Source organism: Candida tropicalis (assembly GCF_000006335.3).
Source record: "Candida tropicalis MYA-3404 genomic scaffold supercont3.10, whole genome shotgun sequence".
NCBI lineage: Eukaryota > Fungi > Ascomycota > Pichiomycetes > Serinales > Debaryomycetaceae > Candida > Candida tropicalis.
The window spans coordinates 351,784-370,346 of record NW_003020039.1 but is presented as its reverse complement, the minus strand read 5'-3'; the positions used below and the strand labels follow the sequence as shown (position 1 = coordinate 370,346).

General features: G+C 33.7%; 11 protein-coding genes and 1 non-coding gene across 12 annotated transcripts; 3 read left to right on the top strand and 9 right to left on the bottom strand. All coding sequences in view use genetic code 12, as the record gives it.

Annotated features, from left to right (window-relative positions):
* Nucleotides 1–108: 108 nt before the first annotated feature.
* CTRG_05953 (uncharacterized protein) lies at nucleotides 109–1,398 on the bottom strand (the record flags this gene model as incomplete). Its single annotated transcript, XM_002546429.1, has 1 exon — nucleotides 109–1,398. The coding sequence occupies one exon, from the start codon at nucleotides 1,396–1,398 to the stop codon at nucleotides 109–111; it is 1,290 nt and encodes a 429-aa protein (XP_002546475.1).
* A 289-nt stretch (nucleotides 1,399–1,687) lies between these two features.
* On the top strand, nucleotides 1,688–1,761 carry CTRG_06320. Its single transcript has one exon. It is a non-coding gene; the product is annotated as a tRNA-Met (tRNA).
* A 152-nt stretch (nucleotides 1,762–1,913) lies between these two features.
* On the bottom strand, nucleotides 1,914–3,416 carry CTRG_05952 (uncharacterized protein; the record flags this gene model as incomplete). Its single annotated transcript, XM_002546428.1, has 1 exon — nucleotides 1,914–3,416. The coding sequence occupies one exon, from the start codon at nucleotides 3,414–3,416 to the stop codon at nucleotides 1,914–1,916; it is 1,503 nt and encodes a 500-aa protein (XP_002546474.1).
* A 523-nt stretch (nucleotides 3,417–3,939) lies between these two features.
* On the bottom strand, nucleotides 3,940–5,007 carry CTRG_05951 (uncharacterized protein; the record flags this gene model as incomplete). The annotated part of the gene is made up of 1 exon (XM_002546427.1): nucleotides 3,940–5,007. One exon carries the CDS (start codon nucleotides 5,005–5,007, stop codon nucleotides 3,940–3,942), a length of 1,068 nt encoding a protein of 355 aa, XP_002546473.1.
* Nucleotides 5,008–5,730: 723 nt separating this feature from the next.
* CTRG_05950 (putative cystathionine beta-lyase) lies at nucleotides 5,731–6,879 on the bottom strand (the record flags this gene model as incomplete). Its single annotated transcript, XM_002546426.1, has 1 exon — nucleotides 5,731–6,879. One exon carries the CDS (start codon nucleotides 6,877–6,879, stop codon nucleotides 5,731–5,733), a length of 1,149 nt encoding a protein of 382 aa, XP_002546472.1.
* Nucleotides 6,880–7,419: 540 nt separating this feature from the next.
* On the bottom strand, nucleotides 7,420–10,458 carry CHS2 (chitin synthase I; the record flags this gene model as incomplete). Its single annotated transcript, XM_002546425.1, has 1 exon — nucleotides 7,420–10,458. The coding sequence occupies one exon, from the start codon at nucleotides 10,456–10,458 to the stop codon at nucleotides 7,420–7,422; it is 3,039 nt and encodes a 1,012-aa protein (XP_002546471.1).
* A 1,481-nt stretch (nucleotides 10,459–11,939) lies between these two features.
* CTRG_05948 (uncharacterized protein) lies at nucleotides 11,940–12,725 on the top strand (the record flags this gene model as incomplete). The annotated part of the gene is made up of 1 exon (XM_002546424.1): nucleotides 11,940–12,725. One exon carries the CDS (start codon nucleotides 11,940–11,942, stop codon nucleotides 12,723–12,725), a length of 786 nt encoding a protein of 261 aa, XP_002546470.1.
* Nucleotides 12,726–13,854: 1,129 nt separating this feature from the next.
* On the top strand, nucleotides 13,855–14,538 carry CTRG_05947 (uncharacterized protein; the record flags this gene model as incomplete). The annotated part of the gene is made up of 1 exon (XM_002546423.1): nucleotides 13,855–14,538. The coding sequence occupies one exon, from the start codon at nucleotides 13,855–13,857 to the stop codon at nucleotides 14,536–14,538; it is 684 nt and encodes a 227-aa protein (XP_002546469.1).
* Nucleotides 14,539–14,573: 35 nt separating this feature from the next.
* CTRG_05946 (uncharacterized protein) lies at nucleotides 14,574–15,086 on the bottom strand (the record flags this gene model as incomplete). Its single annotated transcript, XM_002546422.1, has 1 exon — nucleotides 14,574–15,086. The coding sequence occupies one exon, from the start codon at nucleotides 15,084–15,086 to the stop codon at nucleotides 14,574–14,576; it is 513 nt and encodes a 170-aa protein (XP_002546468.1).
* Nucleotides 15,087–15,295: 209 nt separating this feature from the next.
* On the bottom strand, nucleotides 15,296–16,024 carry CTRG_05945 (uncharacterized protein; the record flags this gene model as incomplete). Its single annotated transcript, XM_002546421.1, has 1 exon — nucleotides 15,296–16,024. The coding sequence occupies one exon, from the start codon at nucleotides 16,022–16,024 to the stop codon at nucleotides 15,296–15,298; it is 729 nt and encodes a 242-aa protein (XP_002546467.1).
* A 312-nt stretch (nucleotides 16,025–16,336) lies between these two features.
* On the bottom strand, nucleotides 16,337–17,257 carry CTRG_05944 (uncharacterized protein; the record flags this gene model as incomplete). Its single annotated transcript, XM_002546420.1, has 1 exon — nucleotides 16,337–17,257. The coding sequence occupies one exon, from the start codon at nucleotides 17,255–17,257 to the stop codon at nucleotides 16,337–16,339; it is 921 nt and encodes a 306-aa protein (XP_002546466.1).
* An 806-nt stretch (nucleotides 17,258–18,063) lies between these two features.
* On the bottom strand, nucleotides 18,064–18,453 carry CTRG_05943 (pyridoxine 4-dehydrogenase; the record flags this gene model as incomplete). Its single annotated transcript, XM_002546419.1, has 1 exon — nucleotides 18,064–18,453. One exon carries the CDS (start codon nucleotides 18,451–18,453, stop codon nucleotides 18,064–18,066), a length of 390 nt encoding a protein of 129 aa, XP_002546465.1.
* Between the last annotated feature and the right edge of the window lie 110 nt (nucleotides 18,454–18,563).

Genomic DNA, 18,563 nt, shown 5'->3' with positions numbered 1-18,563 from the left:
AAACAACAGAAAAAAAAATTAAAAATCATCAACGCGCCTTTGATGATCTTTTATTTCGCGACTTTACTCTTGTTGATTTCTTTGTGTATGTGTATATATTGTATTCTTCTATACTTTCCATGTTTTCTTACTTTTGCCAACACTTATCCAGAGAATTGTTAAGCATATTGTAGATGCAGCTAATAAGGAGCCATTATATATGATTGCATTTATATAGTTCTTTGGCTGAGATCCATTATGCACAATTAAGGTAGCACCAATGGGACTACCAATTATTACACCAATTCCTCTTGCAAAAACCAGAATTCCATTCAACTGTGAATACATATTCATTCCAAATACTTCAATCAATATAGAAGGCAATAGTGCAATTATTGCTCCAGAGAAAACACCATATAGAACCACCAATGCAAGAAAAGTTTCACGTAATCCTGGGAGCCACAATCCAAATACGAATGCTGCACTTAAGATGCTGCAAACAATTAAAGTATTTAACCTTCCAAACATATCTGCCAAACTACCCAAAAACACCTTGGATCCTGCATTTACCAAGTTGTTAATTCCAATGAAAAGAGCCCCTTGACTTCTTGTGAACCCTAATGAGACAGCATATTTGGACATGAATATCAATGGCATCAAATATCCAGCTGATTGTAATAACGAACCTAATAACTGCAAGATGATTTTACCAGAACGAATTTGACTAAAATTTAACAAACCGTTGGCATTTGATTTAAATCCCGGGATTTTTGGTTCAACCACTAGAATACTAGCAAAACTACCCACAGCGAAATTCATTAATCCCAATGTTCGTACTGTCCATTTCCATCCCACGGCTTCAAGCAAGTAACGAGTAAACAATGCAATGGAAAACGCACCAACACCGGTACCAGAAAACAAAAAGCCCATTGCCAAACTTCTATGCTTGTCAAAGTATACGGGAGCACAGATAACTGGCGGGATATACAATACACTTCCACCAACACCTTGTAAGATGGAACATAATACAAATTGATAATAAGAGGAAGCAAAACCAGTTAGTATTAACCCCAATGACAGTAATCCGCATCCGATCAACATGACATTTCGAGGACACATATAGTACATTAAAGTTTTATTGAATATAGCACACAAGTAGATTAATGAATTACTAATAGTACCAATAAGAGCAATTTTTGATTCTGAATAATTGAACAATGGACCAACAAATGAACCATAAAATTCCTGGAAGACACCATAGGAAAATCCAATCCCAAATACCATAAAATTACAAAGAAATCCGGCAAATACAGTTTGCAACCCTAACCTTAATAAAGTTGATGAGTTTTCATCCAACTGGGTGTTGTCCTCTAGAGTTAGTTCATCTTCTGGATGAGATAATGAGTGTTCCGAATTCATGTTACTAGAAGTTTAATTCATTGGCTGACTTAATTTTTTTTGTCTGAATTGTTTCTGAACTTTTTGTTGACCATTTATAATGACTAATCAAATACGTACGTACAATTAATGTGTCATAATGGGCAAAAATGAATGGTTTCATGTGAGGGGTAAGGGAAAAGTACGGGTTTGAAAGCATGAGAGTCCAATTGAATTCAGGAAATTTCCGGAAATAAATGTAAATTAAGTAAAAAAGGATTTACAACAAAATAACCCATACATGTGAATGCTTCACTACTTCCAACAAATCGTCTTCGTGGCTTAGTTGGCTAAAGCGTCAGTCTCATAATCTGAAGGTCGCGAGTTCGAGCCTCGCCGAGGACATTTGTTTTTTCTTTTTTGTCCCGTATTTAGATTTGATGCGGTTTTCTTTTTTTTTTTTTAACGAGGAAATAGAGGACCCTTTGCACATATTAATTTAGTTTACATCAACATAGTACTTCCGACAATGACTTATGTATTTGATCTATTTCTATTTAAAACCCACCTGTCAAATCTCTGATTTTGTCGACCTCTTCTTGTAATGCTTTCAAATCATCCAAAATATTGGCTGTTGAATCATTATTTGTCGAATATACATCGTTAACAGCAATTTTTGGTGGTAATGGGGGAGGAATATTAGGATCCGACGGGTATTGTTGTTGCTGTTGTTGCTGTTGTTGATATTGTGGTTGTTGTTCGACTGGTTGCAGCGGCACTCTGTTTCTTCTTGGCGGTGGAGGAGGCGGAGCTGGTTTATTTGGTAGAGGCGAAGACAAGGATCTATGTCTTGAGGGTGGTGGAGCTGGTGCCATATTACTGTTCTGAATAGTATTTTGCATTGTTGGACCAGTCATCTGACTCGTAAATGCTGATAACGAAATCACTGGGTGTCCATTATTATCATTACCATTATTAATAATATTACCATTAATGTTGCTATTATTATTATTATTATCGGATTGTGAAGATGGTGGAGAAAACATTCTTGCCATATCTGCAGGGCCAGTTATATTAGGTCTCAAAGGTTCTGGGGAGGGACTAAATATTCGTGCCATTTGGGCAGGACCAGTCATATTTGGTTGAAGATATGGTGTACCACCAACACTCATCGTATCGACGGTATTTAAATGTTGAAAGTGGTTCATTTGTGATTCCATATCCTTGAGTACTTCTTTTTCTTCCTCGTCTGGTTTCTTCATTCGTTCCAATAATTGGTCCATTGGTAACAGATAATCCATTTGTTGTTGTTCAACAGGTAGAGGCGACTCTGCTGGACTAATTGCTCTAGCATCATGCACATCAATTTGATCCGAGAATTTAACAGATTTCAATTTTTTAGATCTTTTGTTGTTTGATGGTCTTTCACCGGTTAACAAAAACTGGGTGAAACTGTCGATATCCAAAGGTTGTTTATCATTAGAGTCTTGTTCAAGATCCTCTTCATCTTCTTTTTGCCTCTTTTTAGATAGAATAGATGGTGGACAAGGGACAGTTGTTTGTTCTTTGATCAAGTTTCTAGACGGCTCTTTACCCTGTAAGACATGACTTATCATTCTAAGTAATGCGAAAAACTCCCCAATATTGATAGACGATAATATTTTAAAAAAAATCTTGTTGATTTTCTCCTTTGCGTCTTGAGGGATCTTGAAATTGTTTAAAAAATTGTAGACATCATTTATAGTCACTGTTCGACTACTGGTTCGGGCTAGAATATCACTATACCACCTCATATAAGTTTTTGATTCCTGCAAGGTTAAATCTTGTGCTGTTAAAGATAAGGGAATGGATTGATCGGAATATTTTAAAGCTGCTATATTGTCATAGCTATTGTTGTCACTATGTACCTGCATTGACGGATGGTTTCGGGGGTTCAATTGATCCAGTGAATTGTTCTTGAAATGTTCAGGGTAAAGGTGTTGTATGCTTTGGAAATTTAATGGCGCGGGCGAATTGCTATTACTATGTGGACGTCCATCTTGCCAGTTGTACCCATTCATGATTGTGTATATGTACTTGGTAAGAATGTGTGTTGGGGAGTATGAATGCTAGTTTGTTGGTGTATATCTTTATAGATCGACCGTATAGAAAAGCTCGTAGTGTGGTGGGAAGATGAAAGGGAGTGAGAAAGAAAGGAAAAACTCACTTTTTTTTTTAGTATTCTTTTCTTTTTTTATTTATCGTTAACATTCTCTCTCTCTCTTTCTGATTTTTGTTGATTTGTTGTTCACCTATTTTGTACGATATTTATTTTTATTCCCTCGCACTAATGTGGTCGCGGTTTGAAGCCGGCCAGAAAATAATAATTATGAAATTGTTACAGGTAGGGGGTCGTGTATGTCATATGTTGCACTAGTGTGACAAATTTTACTAATAAACAGTATATATATATATATATATATATATTCACTAACTAACATTATAAAAACTACAAACCAAACTGAAATTAAAAATTACAAATGAAAAAAAGACGGGTGTAACACAAAAAAAAACAAGAAGTAAACCGTTATAAATCATCTAGATTTAGTCTCTCATGGCTTCTTGCATAGCCACGGTATCAATAATGGTTCGATTTGAGGAGCTTGGAAGATGGTCTTGAAGCATTGGAGCATCCAAGTCTTGGTCCTCATCATCGGATTCAACAATCTTTGATTTTTCATAGGTGTTGTCATTATAATTAGAAACCATTCTATCAATCTCCAGTGATGGTGGTAAGAAGATAACCTTGCTGTTGGCCGTTTTACCCAACTGAATTAATGTATCTAAAAATCTAATATTCATTGCTGCTTTGGAAGACAAAATATCAGCACTCTTACGGTACAATCTGGAGGCAATGACTTCTGATTTTGCATTGATGATCTTGGCTTCACCAATACGACGAGCTTCAGTAGCTTTAGAAAGACTATCCTGGACTTGTTGTGGCAACACCAAATCTTTAATCAAAATACTTTCGACATTGACACCCCAATCAGCAGCAGTTTTAGCAATGATATGTTCGATAGTGGCTGCAACTTCTTCTCTCTTCTCAACAACATCTTGCAAGACTCTACCACCAATAACATCTCTTAATGTAGTTTGAGTTCTTTCAACAATTGCTTGATTAATATCAGAAATGTCAAATATAGCCTTCATTGGATCAATAATATTGTAGTAAACAACCGAAGTGATGGTGATACTAACATTATCTTTTGTGAAACAGGTTTGCGCTGGGATTTCTCGAACATTGATTTTGATAGAAACTCTCGTCAACTTTTCAGACCAAGTATTAACATATGATAAACCAGGCTCAACAGTACGAGTTAATGCACCAAAAGTTTGCACTAATCCAACTTCACCTTGGGAAACTTCTTGATATGGGTTTGTACACAAACAACAAAACATACCACAGGTACCAAACATATTACCCAAACCTTGAATAAGTTTCTGATAACCATTGAGGGGAGCTTGTTCATAAGTTCTGGCAAAATTTCTCAACACCATTTCTGGTTTTTTGGTTGGTTCGTCTATGATATTTGAAGATTGTCCCTTTTTATAAGCAACAGGATCAAATGATTCAGTGGAGCTATTGGAATTGTTTAATTTGTCACTCATGTTTATAGTAGATTAAGTTCAATTGGATATGATAATTGTAAAGTTGATGTGACTAAGCAAAAATAAATACTATTTAAAAGAATAGCAATTTTCAAGGAAAGAACAATTGAAAAAGGGAATTCATTGTAATATTTATAGTTTTTCTTAATTTGTAGAGGAGAGAATAAATTAAACCATTTGATTTATAATTTATCATATTTTGCTTTGTTTTATTGTTAACCCCGTCTTGTAAATTTTTTTCAACATTCCGATGGTGGTGGTGGTGGTGTTACTTTGTGTTGTAGGGCGGTAGCATGTAAGCAAAAATAATCTGGTTCGGCTGCGAGTCCTCGACCCTCCTTCAAACAATGCAACAATAGAAAAAAAAGCTTAATGTTATTGTGTACCCATTCTAAATCAAAACACACAATAAAAATGATAAACGTCACGCATTTAACTTCACAAATCTATCACTGATTACGTAATCGGCTTAAACTTATTGTTTGGGGAGATCTTGGCGAATGTAGGAAAAGGAAAAGGAAAAGGCTGTAGCAGATTTATGTACAAGGGATGCACGTGTGTTAATTGTCAAGTACGAGAATTCAATTAACCTTATTAATTGTTTAACCAGCCAGTCATCACGTCATGTACGAAAATGATTGACGGCATCGGTTTTGGGCGCAAAAACTTCAACTGAATAAACTGAACTTTTTTTATTACTATTAATGGTGTATATAGACATGTCTAAATTTTTAAATTTTCAATCTCAGCTACTAAATCCATATCTCCACCTAAGCCTTGGACAAGGTCAGCCAATAAATCTCGAGGATCTTCCAAACCAATTGATATACGCAATAATTTTTTACTAATCTCATCATCAGTCATGGCTCTCCATTCAATTAAACTTTCAGCTCCTCCCAAACTGGTAGCATGATGGAAGATTTTTAATTTAGAAGGTAATCTTTTTGCTTTATCTTCTGAAACCAACTCAATTGCAAAAACTGGTGATTGACCATTTGGCATCTGTTTCTTGATGTATTCATCATCTTGCAACAAACCATGGTGGATGGTTTCCAAGTCTGGGAATTTATCTTTATTTTCAGAGAGGTATTTCACAATAAATTCAGCAGATGAAGATTGTCTTTGGACACGCAATTCAAAAGTTCTTAAACTTCTAACCAATAAAGCACTTTCCAAATTTCCAATATTTGTTCCCAACACCAATCTATCAACTAATAATTTCTTTTTAATTTCTTGTGATTTAACCAACAAAATCCCAGCTAACAAATCACTATGACCACCAAAGAATTTAGTAGCAGAATGCATAACAATATCAGCACCAAAATCAAATGCATTCATCAATGGTGGTGGAGCAAATGTAGCATCAACAGATAACAATGCACCTTTAGCATGAGCCTTTTCTGCATATTTCAAAATATCTAAATTGGTACCATATGGATTAACTGGGGTTTCTAAATGAACCAAATCTCCTTTTTGTAATTCATCATAATCATCATCTAATCCAATTTGTTTCAATCCAAAATTTCTTGTCCAAATATCAGCAATTCCATGAACACCATGATAAATTTGTCCAAATGCCATTGCTTTAGGATTAACATAAGTAATTAATCCATTGAATGCTCCTAAACCTGAATTGTATACAACAGCAGGATATCCAGTGATTTTTTCAACAATTGCTTCAACTTGAGCTGCATTTGGATGATTTGCACGTGAATAAATTAAAAAATTTGGATCAGTCAAACCACCAGGATTTAATTCATCAGGATTATTGGAATAACTATAAGTGGTGGTGATATGAATTGGGGTAATAACATCACTAACACGCTTGAGGTGATCACCTCCATGAATAGAATCAGTTGCAAAACGAGTCATAATTCAATTTCTATTTTGAACTATTGTATAATTGGCAGAGTATCTTGATGCAAATTGAATGAAGAAAAAAGAAACTCAAAGTGAAAGATAAAAATTTATCTGGTATTTATCGTACTCAAATTCTAGGTTTAATTTATTGATTTTTTTTTTTTGTTCATGATTTCTTCCATTTGGGCGGAATTGTGGCTCAAGATCCGTCCCAACGAAATCACAAAACAAAAATCCGCGGAATACATCAACGAGCGTTCTCCTTATCGTGAGTCATTGATTAGGGACTGGACCAATTTGTTCAAAATAAACATATACAACTACCCTTAACGCTAATAGTTGGGTCTGGTACAATATATCCAGTTTTAATTTTAATTGGTTCATTATCATCTAAAAACCGAGCTTGATTTGCGGAGTTTAGATTGATCTTTGAAAACACGTGATTTTACGACATATGACTATGCATATTAATAATTTATTCTGTCTATTGTACAATTATATATATATATATATAAAATAAAACATCTAATAATACTTTACATGAATAATAAATCATCTTGTAGCGTGCTCGCTTCTCTTGATGCTTCTACCCATTCTTGAAAGCAAGTAATACACACATCCAATAAATCTGAACAATGCCATGAATGCAACTGTCCACAAAATGACTGTCAAGAATACAGCTGCTCTAGAACTCTTTTCATTGGCAAGATTGGTGATACTAACAAATTGGTTTAAACCACCAGTTGCAAGAACAATAGCAATGATGATAAAGTTAGTGACCATCCAAATTAAAACTGTCATTGATCTGATAAATGCATAATAATCTTCATTGCTTGTAGCGGTAGCTTTTTCTGGAGGCGGAGCTGGTTCTCTAATTTTTTCCAATTGGTTCAAATAAGATTGATTGATTTCTTCTTGTGAAATAGGAACACTAACATCGAACGTACCATCATCTCTCATCTTAACTTTTTCCAATGTTTGACCACCAACATCACCTTTGGTACCCCATGAAACATCATCAATGTTACAAAAGGCATAGATATTCAAAACATTAACATATGAAGGGGAAAGCAAGATATACTGAATGAAAGATGTAAACATATGCCATGGTTCAAAGTACAAAAATGATGCCAAAAAATATAATGCATATGTTGATGAAGTCGCAACGACCAAGTCTCTAAATGCAGCATTCTGGAAGAATAACGCAACTGTAATTTGTGTTTGCGAGTCATAAAGTGCTTTGATTGAATGAACAGCCATGAAAATAGCTGCAAAAATCATATAGGCCATCAATATGGCAAAGAAAACAACAATAGTCACATAAAACTTTTCTGTTCCTTTAGGCTTATTACCAAAACTCAATACAAATGTAGTCACAATGGATGCCAAATAAAGCCACAAGAAAATCACAGACAACACATTTCCAGGTGCAAACCCCAATTCTGATGCACTTAATGAAGTGGTTAAAATTCTGAAAACCAAAAAGTATGACCCAATAGAAAACCAGGAAACAACAAGATTAATGAATTGATAAATAAATTCAATGTGTAAAAATATTTTTCGTCCAAATGAATGGGCGCTATGCCAAACTTTGTAAAAATGAACCAATGAATAAATAGCTGCAAAGAATGAACCATTAAGCCAACGTCTTCTTTGCAAGATAAACTCAGCCAAACTTTCTGGAACATCAGTTTCTGCTCTAGCTGATTTACAATAACGCAATAACCAATTATAATTTCTTTTGGCAACCAATTCAAAACACAAAATACGATCCTCGGCCAAATACATATTGGACGTGAAGATACCAGCTTCTTGTTGTAACATATCGTGCTTCATCTGGAATTCATCATCATTAGGATCCAACTCACCACTACTATGCAAAAACTCACCTTTAAAATATTTTTCCAAAGGACCAATGTTATTCACATCGTTCTGCAAGGCAACATACCTATACGCAGAAAATGCCCCTGGCAACACGGAAATAAACCCAAATGCCGATTCTGTTGGTTTGTCTAGAATATTGGAAATCTTATACTCAAAGTTTTGACCATACACTAGCGGGTTTGTTAGCATTTGTCTTTTCTTTAATGATGTAGTAATCTCACCACATGCACCAGCAACTCTGTGGTCACGATCAAACTCCTTCCATAATTCATATAAAGATCGGCCAGATGGTTGAGTACCACAATCCAACAAGACAACAATCTTTGGATCCAAAACTTGACCAATAGCTTGAAAACACCAACGATGGGAGTTGATTTTTTTAGTATTTTGTTCTTTCAAACAGAATAACATTTGAACTGGAACAACTTTTTCTGTGGTTAACTTGACAACATCATCGTCAACTTTGGAAATACCAACTCTTGTGGTATACTCAAACATATGAGCTTTCACTGGTTTATCATTAACACTACTCTTGGCTAAACCTTCTTGATAAACACCCAAACCAGCTAACAAAGCTTGGGCTCTTTCATTAATCTTGGTACGACCGTCACTAACAATACAAACGACAATTTTTTTCCAAGAGTCTTTACCCCACACGGAAGATCTTGACTTTGATTCCAAATATTTGATATTCTTGAAAACCCCTTTCAAAGTTCTTGCTAATAGGATATCATCTTCATTATACATGGTTATCACAATCATCAATTCAGTTTGTCTTGGTCTAGGATAATGCACCGGTCTCAACAAATAGGCATCACGATAAAAATTGGAAGGACCACAAGTAACAGCCGTGTATCTCATAAACCCAAACTCTCTTGATAACCCACCAGATTTCATTCCTGGTTTATAATCTGGGAACTTTGATAACAATTCATCAGCAACAGGACAATCCAATACCAAATGACCATTCAAACCAGAAATAACACCTCTTTTCTTAGCACGAACTTCTTGACGCGGAGGCGGTTCTTCGAAAGAACCTTCACCATCACCAAATGATGTGGTAGTTATTGTAGGACCTGCTGTTTCCTTTTCGTAATGCTCAGTACCATCATCTTCGTCACTTCCCTCTTGAACAGTTCTTTCAGTCGGAGTATAATCCGCCCTACTTTCGTCATCAGCATATTTGAATGTAGTTAATTCCAAATGATCACCTTCAAACTGGTCATATCGAATATGTTGATCGTATTCTTGCTCTTCAGTATCTTCCTCATCATACACATGTGGAATAAACGCATGGTTATAACTGGCATTGTAAGGCTGTGGTGAAGATGCCAAAAATGGATCATTTGATTGCATGTACAGATTATTACCATGGTATGAAGTATCTCTCATTTCATAACTTTCATTGAAGGGATCTTCAATATTTGTTTGTGAAGTATCGAAAAGTGGACGTTCATAGTAGGCATCACTTATTGAAGTTCTCGTTTGATTTCTATAGATCGGCTCTGGTTGTTGAAAATTGAGCGATGTGGTGGAGTTATTGGTGTTGTAGTTATAAGTCCCCAGTGTCAAAGGTGTACGGCTACGTTGATTCAGGAGAAAATCAATGGACAGGTCATCATCATCTTCGTCTGTGTGATCTCGATAATTGTAAATATTATTGGGATTAAGATGCCCTTCGTTATTGTTTAAATGATTATAACTCATTTTCTATAATTAAATGAAAGATAGTAGTAAGTTGTCAAATTAATTCGAAAATAAAAGTGGCTTTCTATATGGAAAACGAATAAATATGCTTCTTTAAATAACGACGACAACGAAAGAAAAAAAAAAATGCCCTTGTTTTGGTACAGCCAGCTTTATTATTATATAAGTTTAAACAATTTTTTTTTTAATCGATCTTAATACGAAACATCTTTTTTTTTTGTCTTTTGTTCCACTGTTTACGATTTGAGTATCGCACACTACCGCGCTGTGTTTGAAGAAACCAAAAAATGTTACAAAGAATTCCTAAAAATAAATTTGCTTTGCTAAGCAATTCGTTATATTTGATTATGGACGTGATAGTTACCTACACAACATTTTCCTTCACGTCCATGGTTGATCATTGTTTTTTTTATCCTTCTCTTTGTCCTGCTTTTTTTTTCTTACTAAAGTGTATCATTGTCCACTGATATTACGAAATTCCATCTAGCCAAAGGGGCAGGATACCGTTGGTTACGTTCATGACCACTGTAAATTAATAATAAGGAGGCACAGGGAAGATCTTTTTGTATTCAACTGGATGATTGGATTTGGTTTTGTCTATTTCATTAGGGTGGTTGATTTGTGACACGAAATCAACATGAGACGGGAGTAAAACCCGCAATGCCTCAATTTAAGGAGGCAATGCAAGTCTTGTCCCATCAAAAAAAAAAAAAAAAATTTCGTCAAAATTGAAATGGTGCGTGTCACAATTAGATTATGCGTGTACCTGACTACAAAAATATAGTGCGAAAAGTATGGAAAAGAAAAAAAAAGTCAATTTGATTGATACACGTCCCTGAAACAAGTTTATATATAAAACCTTAATCAAATCTCTCGCGTCCTTTTTTTTTTACTTTTTCAATTATTCTTTTTTAGAGGCACGGGATCTCATCGATTCTTATCATGTATCAGAGATATATACCATGATTCGATCACAGAATATTGTGACAAAAAGAAAAGAGGTGTCTTTATGGTTATACTTTTTTTTCAAGGTTTTTCTATTGTGCTGGGTACTTGAGTGGGACGTCAACGTGCACTTTTTTTTGTATATATTTCTGAACATGTACCTTACTGCATTCTTCTGCAACTTTATGTGAGTCAACTTTCACTGACATTTTATGAAAAGAAAAGCTTTTTGGTGATTAAGATAAGTTGATAACCGGTTTTATCGAATGCAAATAAGCGTACAAGAGTGCATTTTCCAACATGTAAATCCATCAACCACTAAGGCGACTATTTATCACCGTTTTTTATTACTATATCATAATATTGCAAGATAGTGCATTTATGTTGTCAAATTTAAATTCATAAAGATTGGACCACATTCATTAAGCTTTTTCCTTTTTTACATTCAGTAGATAAAGTTCCTCAATCTCTATATAAATCACGAAACGTTTGAATTTAAACTCGATAAACGAATTGTTCTTTTTTTTTTTTTATCTATGAATGTTGTCATGTCCTTTAATCAAGTTCAAACTTTTCTACTCCACCGAATCTTTAAAGATTTGGATAGGAGCTTATTTGAAACAGACGATACAGTTATCTCCAAAACTGAAACTGGATCAAAAACAATCCCCTATGAATATAGAATCAAATCTCCAACTGCCATTTTGAAAAATCAAATTTCTATTTACAATACCATTGTTGGAAGAATTAAAAAATTACCTGTCACAGAGAGAAACTTTGAGTTTCTAGTATATTTATTCGAGTACCGTTACTTATACCTACGAACCAGTTATTTATCCCGAAAAAACGTGATTGATCTAGTGAGATATGTTATTAACTCATTTACTCATCCTATTGATGTGCCCCTTTTAATTGATACCATGAAAGCATTATTGGATCCACCGTTGACAAATATACTTGATGATTTTGCATCATTTGTTCGGTTTTTCCCAAATTTAACTAAATACTCATTGAATAATGCTATTGCACTAACATATGCTTACGAGATGTTTTTCTATCCTGATCTCGAGCAAAAATTATCCATGGTCAAAGATTTCCTTCGTCATTACTATTATAGTTTTCTTCATAGACATGAAGGTACCTTTCTAGACATTTTAGAAGAAGTACAAAGGTTTTGCAAAGAATATCATCCAAATAATGAAGAAGTCCAAGCAAATTATATATTTGATAAACTAACTTTATCAGAATTCACCACCGATGAAATAATTTCTCGGTTACAAGCAAGTGAGATGGAATATAGGAAAAGATTAAATGAATTCTAAGTCCTATACGTGGCTTTCACCCCCTTTAATTTTTTTTTATCAGCTGTTACTAATTACCATTTTTTTGTGTATATGAGTTTAGGTTCATAGTTCACTATTAATAATACAATATGCATATCCGTATATCTATACTTATTCAACCACTCAGGTGAAATTTCATACTGTTCAAGAAACTTGACCACAACAACAACAAAAAAAAAGAAGAAACTTCCATTCTTATGCGTAGCCTACATATTCATGTACGATAAGAGAAATATAGGGACTAGCAACAAAAGCATTAACAATGAATTTTTGCAAAAATCCATTCTCTATAATATGATTATTAAAATATTCCAGCAAGATTTCGCGATTTCACAAAAATTAAAAATTACTTCCACAAACTAAAAGGACAACCGTTTGGTAGCCCCACAGATTAACATCATCTTTCAAAACAACTTTGCGAATTTTTTTTTTTTTCTTCGCTGCATAACTGTGATGCTAAACGTCTTTCTTATTGATCTATAGTTTTCTGTTGTTGTTTTCTTTTTGTTTTAATATTGAATTTAATGGTTTAAGTATATACGTTAACTGAGATCATGAGCTCAACAAGGGATAAAAGAAGTGGGGGGTTAATTTGACCATGAAAGGGCACTAAATCCAAGTGGAATGTTAGAATTATTTTTTAGTTTGAGGAGAATTGTTCTTTTATTTAAGTAGAATCGGCGAGGCTCTTAATGTTACTTTCATTGCGGGCCAAATGTATATACATCTGGAAGCAAACAAACAAAAAAGAAATGGGAGAATTTAATCTGAAATTTTCATGCAAATCATCTAATTACCCATCCATCCCTGTGCAAACTATAGTGTTTTATTTTTTTTACTAACTTACTACATTAGCGATAGTTGATTTCTGTTTACTAAAATCACTATGCTCTGCTTGTCGACGCCCTAGTTTTGAGTGTTTTTCTTTGGTGTTAAGATAATTTTACTTCCCTATTTTTTTTTTTTTTTTGGTTGTTGATCTTTGATCAGAAATCCCAACATATAAATGATCTTCATTCCCCCCTTCAGTGATTTTATGAAAATCGATCAGAGATTCTCTTTTCATAGCTAGTAATTTGTATTATCAATAAACTACTTTGTTGAAAAAATGTTAAGAATATTCCATTTTAATGAAAGTGAAAAACTTAAAACCCATAATAATCGATACAAATATATTCGTATTTCAGATAATAGTCAAATTGAAAAATCCCTTAAAAAATCCAATTATTCAACTATTGGATGTACAGATTGTCCTAAATATTTAAAAAATTATGCAATTTTAAGAAATGGAATCATTGAATTAAGATCAATTATTGAACCAAATGTTTATGTATTTGTTAGTGAACAAGAATTAGAAAAAGCAGTTTTTCAATATTATCAAATTGAAATTAAAGATTTTTTGGTTTTTTATTGTTCGGATCATGATCTAGATTTCATTCAAGGTAAATTCCATTGTACTACTTCAAGACCAGTATTTAGAAAAATCAAATTCAATAAAGATCCATATTTTCTTATGGATGATATGAATAGTAGGGTTAGGGAAGAGAAAAAATACAGTGATGTTTTTTATTATATCAATGCAAAAGAAAAGAAAATTGAATTATCAGCCACTATACTTTCAGTGGTAAATAAATTTATCACAGTAGATAGAATTTCTTCTGTTCCATTATCATATTTAGATATCTACAAAATGTTTTCATTAAATGTATACATTAGTGGAGAAGGGTCATTTTTCAATGAGTTGTTTGATAGTAACGATGTTTTATTACCAAAATATCAACAACAATGGTGAATATCAACGTTGACTAATATACATATAATAATTGTTTAACGTCTTTTCTTTTTATCGTCTCTGTGTTCAACTTCGTCAACATTGTAAGGCTTTTTGGTACTCCAAATAATCCAAAGTAATACCATATCAACTACTTGCAATGCTCGAACTTTCAAATCAAACATTTCAATAACATTTCCAACCACACTTAATAATTCACTAACGTCAAAAACACCAGTAAATTTCATATGGACATATAATGAAGCAATAGTGAATTTACCAAAATAACTCCAAGCAATAAGATGAACCAAAAGAGACTGCAAAAATACTTTTAAAATTCTTGCATTTTTCCCTTTCAAGTACCAAGCAATTCTGATACCATAGGCAAAAGTTAATACCTGGGTTGCAATTTCAAAGAAAGCTTGTGCTTTTTTGGCCATTAAAACAGCATGTTTGGAGTTATCAGAATAGAAATCAGTCAATATAAATTTATAAGCACGAGTGACCAACATAGATTTATCAACAATTTCATAAGGAACTTGATTCATCAGAATGTCACCGATGTTCATAATATCCGACAAGGAACGTGTTTGAACCAAAGAAATTAATACAGTAGAAGCAAATATAAATTTCAACAAAATCGATGAAGGTTTAACAGGTAAATTGACAATTCCTGATCCAAGATAAACAGAAGCAACAATATAACGGAACCATTTGTCCAACAATACGAGCTCAACGTGGTTATAATAATTCAAGGCAAAATCATAAAATGGTATCACTAGGATAGAAGAAATAAAATGCCCATAAAATCAAAGAACACAAGACGATAAACTAAATTTGTAACCAAGAATGGGAAAATTTGATTCAAAACCGGAGGCAATTTAGCTGCACCTCCACTGGTTCTAATCATAGGATAAAAATAAGCCACAACGACAACAAATGAACCAAACATAAGAACCAAATTAACTTGAGTAGAAATTTCATTCAAGACATTTGGTGAAAGTGCTTCATTTTCAACAGTAACATGGGTGTAATATCTCAATGGATGTGTCTTGACATCATCATAAGAATACAATGGGAGATAGATACAATAAACTCCAGGTTTTGTAACATTATATTCAACCAAACCATCATTAGTGATTGTTTTATTATAAACAGTTTCAGGGAATGTAAATGATTTTCTAAGTTGCAAGTCAAATTCCACATTTTTTGTTTCCCCATTAGCTTTAATAAATGATTGTTTCGAGATAAGTGTAATTGGCAAAATCATCAAATTTGGCACGTTTCTAAACTTGAAAGTATCAATGTATTCACTAATGAGCAATGGGATTTGTTCATTGTTAACATCGTGGAAATCAAGGGTAATTTTAGTAATTGGTAACGTTTGATTGATAGCGATACAAGCAGCATTTGAATTGTAAGTCAATGTTAAACGACGATTGGATCTTCCAAATACCAATGCCAATTGGAACAATACAAGATAAACGAACGATTGTAGATATTTCATCGTTGCAATTGAAAAGCAGTCGAACAGTGAAAAAAAGAATGAATTGATGGAGAGTAGTCGACAGAAAAAGAAAAACAAAGTTTATTCGTTGTTCTTTTTTTTTTTCTTTCTTTCTTTGTGTTGTGTTGATGCGACCGTCGAAATCCATTTCAATCAGAATTTCAACTCTGTATGTAATCTATGCACCATTACCTAAACTCGGGAGATGGTTACGATGAGGATGATCTAGATGATCAAGATGAAGAATGTAACACCTGAAACTGTGCATTAATCAAGAGAGTACACGATTACTACTTAAATGTCAAATTATCCTTAAGTACCAGTCTTCTCCGCAACCACATGCGGCCTCTTAGAATACCAAATACACCACAATACCACTATTGAAGTGTAATCTTCGAGCGATAAGAGGAAAAACGTATGTTTAGTAGTGAAGAAACCAAAAATTATCCAAAATATTGGACGACTTACACCATCATATAACAATGTTCTCTTCATTAACATGGCGTTTGTGGTTTGTCCACTTTCTTGCAAATGGGTGTAGATGATATAGCCGTAGATATACAGAAGAAAGCTACTTAAACATTGAAGTGCGGTATGTGCAATTGATATGCCAAACACAATTGATTCGATGTACGAATTTTCAAATCTCTTGTTATTTGTTGCAAATAGGTATACTTCTTGAACATCACCATTGATATCAACTTTTTTCCTAACAGTTGCCGATGACCACCATGGGTTTTGAAAAATTATGGCGAGTGAACCCAGAAGTAGCATGAACATTAGAACATTGGCAGCAGTTGAAGTAATTAGTTTCTTAGTGTTCTTGTATCCGCTTCCAAAGTAAATACTTGTAGACACATACATGCTCCATCCAGACACAACCATGCCGATCGTGTCCGCAAAAAACATACTCTTAATTGGGTTGGAGTTGAATGATTGAAATAAATGAAAAACAAACGTTAAAAACACCAGGAAATATAGCCTTTTGGATATCGATGACAAATCACCAAATCTTTTGATTTTATACATAACAACAAATAAAACAAGAATCAATGCCCCAAATGTAGCTTCTATGCGGCTATAAAATAGCGTTTCGTCAATATCAATAGGATTAATCTGCTCACCAATGATAAGTTCAACTTTGTAAGGTTCTTGGTATTGGGAATTTTTGTTTAATGAAATGCAATATCTACCTTTCTTATCAACGTTCACATATTTAACGTTTCCTTCCATGTATTTTGTACTAAAAAATCATAAAATCGAGTTTCTGCTGTTTGAATACCATCAGAGGTTAGTGTTAATTCATTGAAAGTGATATTTACAGTCAATTCTTCTTTAATATTAGTGGAAGTGAAATTAAATTTAAACTCGACATTCCCATCAAATCTGTTCAAGTCCCAACATTTATAAGGGACAGTTTCATTAAATTGAAACTTATCATAAATATTAATAACAAAAGACAAAGCCAATTGGGCACTGAAACTAATCAACAAAAAAGACTTCACAAACTTCATTGGGTATGTTTTTGATGATAATTCAATTCCTCTGGAATAATTATTGGAAGAAGACAATTTGAATAGCTTTTATAGTTGCTGTCAATGTTTCCAGAAATAGTGCCAAAGATAAATACATCCCGTTGACTTGAATTCCTGGGGCTTTGATGTCATCTACGGAATGTGGTCACTTCAGAAAGCTAGAGTGTTTTTTTTTTCATTGTTTTATTTTTGATTCATGTTCTAGATAAGGGTTTCAGACCATGTACCACATATACGCATATAATTGTGATACCATGAATACATATTGTTTAATGGAAGAGTGTCGTGATATTTATCTGGCATTGATCAACAGGATGAAGAGTTGCTTATTTCTCTCCTGAGGGAATAAAAACAACATAACTATCAATGGATAAACAGCCCTTCAAATTGGAATGACTTGATTGGTTTCAAGTTTAGAGGCAACGAAAAAAACATTATTTCAATAACTATATTTATTGTATCTCTATAACCAAATTCAGACAAATCAAATTCAAGATTATGAGTTTATTGGAATAAAGTTCCTTCGAGGTCCTTATTGTATCTTAAACCGGTGATTGGGTGATCTTTGAAAATCTTGTCTATAGCGTCTAAATCATCATCAGTCAATTCAATCAAACTTCCTAAATTAGATTCAACTCTCTTTTTGGTACTACCGGAAGGAATTGGTAAGATTCTAGTGACTTGATCAATTCCTCTAAAATTTTTAGATCCAGATATTTTTAAAATCCAAGACAATGCCAATGATTCCAAACTTGTATTTTTAACATCATGAGCATATTTATATAACGCTTTCAAAGCAGGTAAATTCTTTTCAAAATTCTCTGGTTGAAATTTATCCAAATGATGTCTGATATCACCTTGTGGAATACTGGGCCAAGAAATGCACCGGGCCATTTACAACAGTATAATTCAGTTAACAAACCCTCTGCATCAATGGAAAAGTAGGGCATTGAAGGCGAGTACCATGGTTCGGATAATTTCTATCAAAATCTCCAACTCGCTCA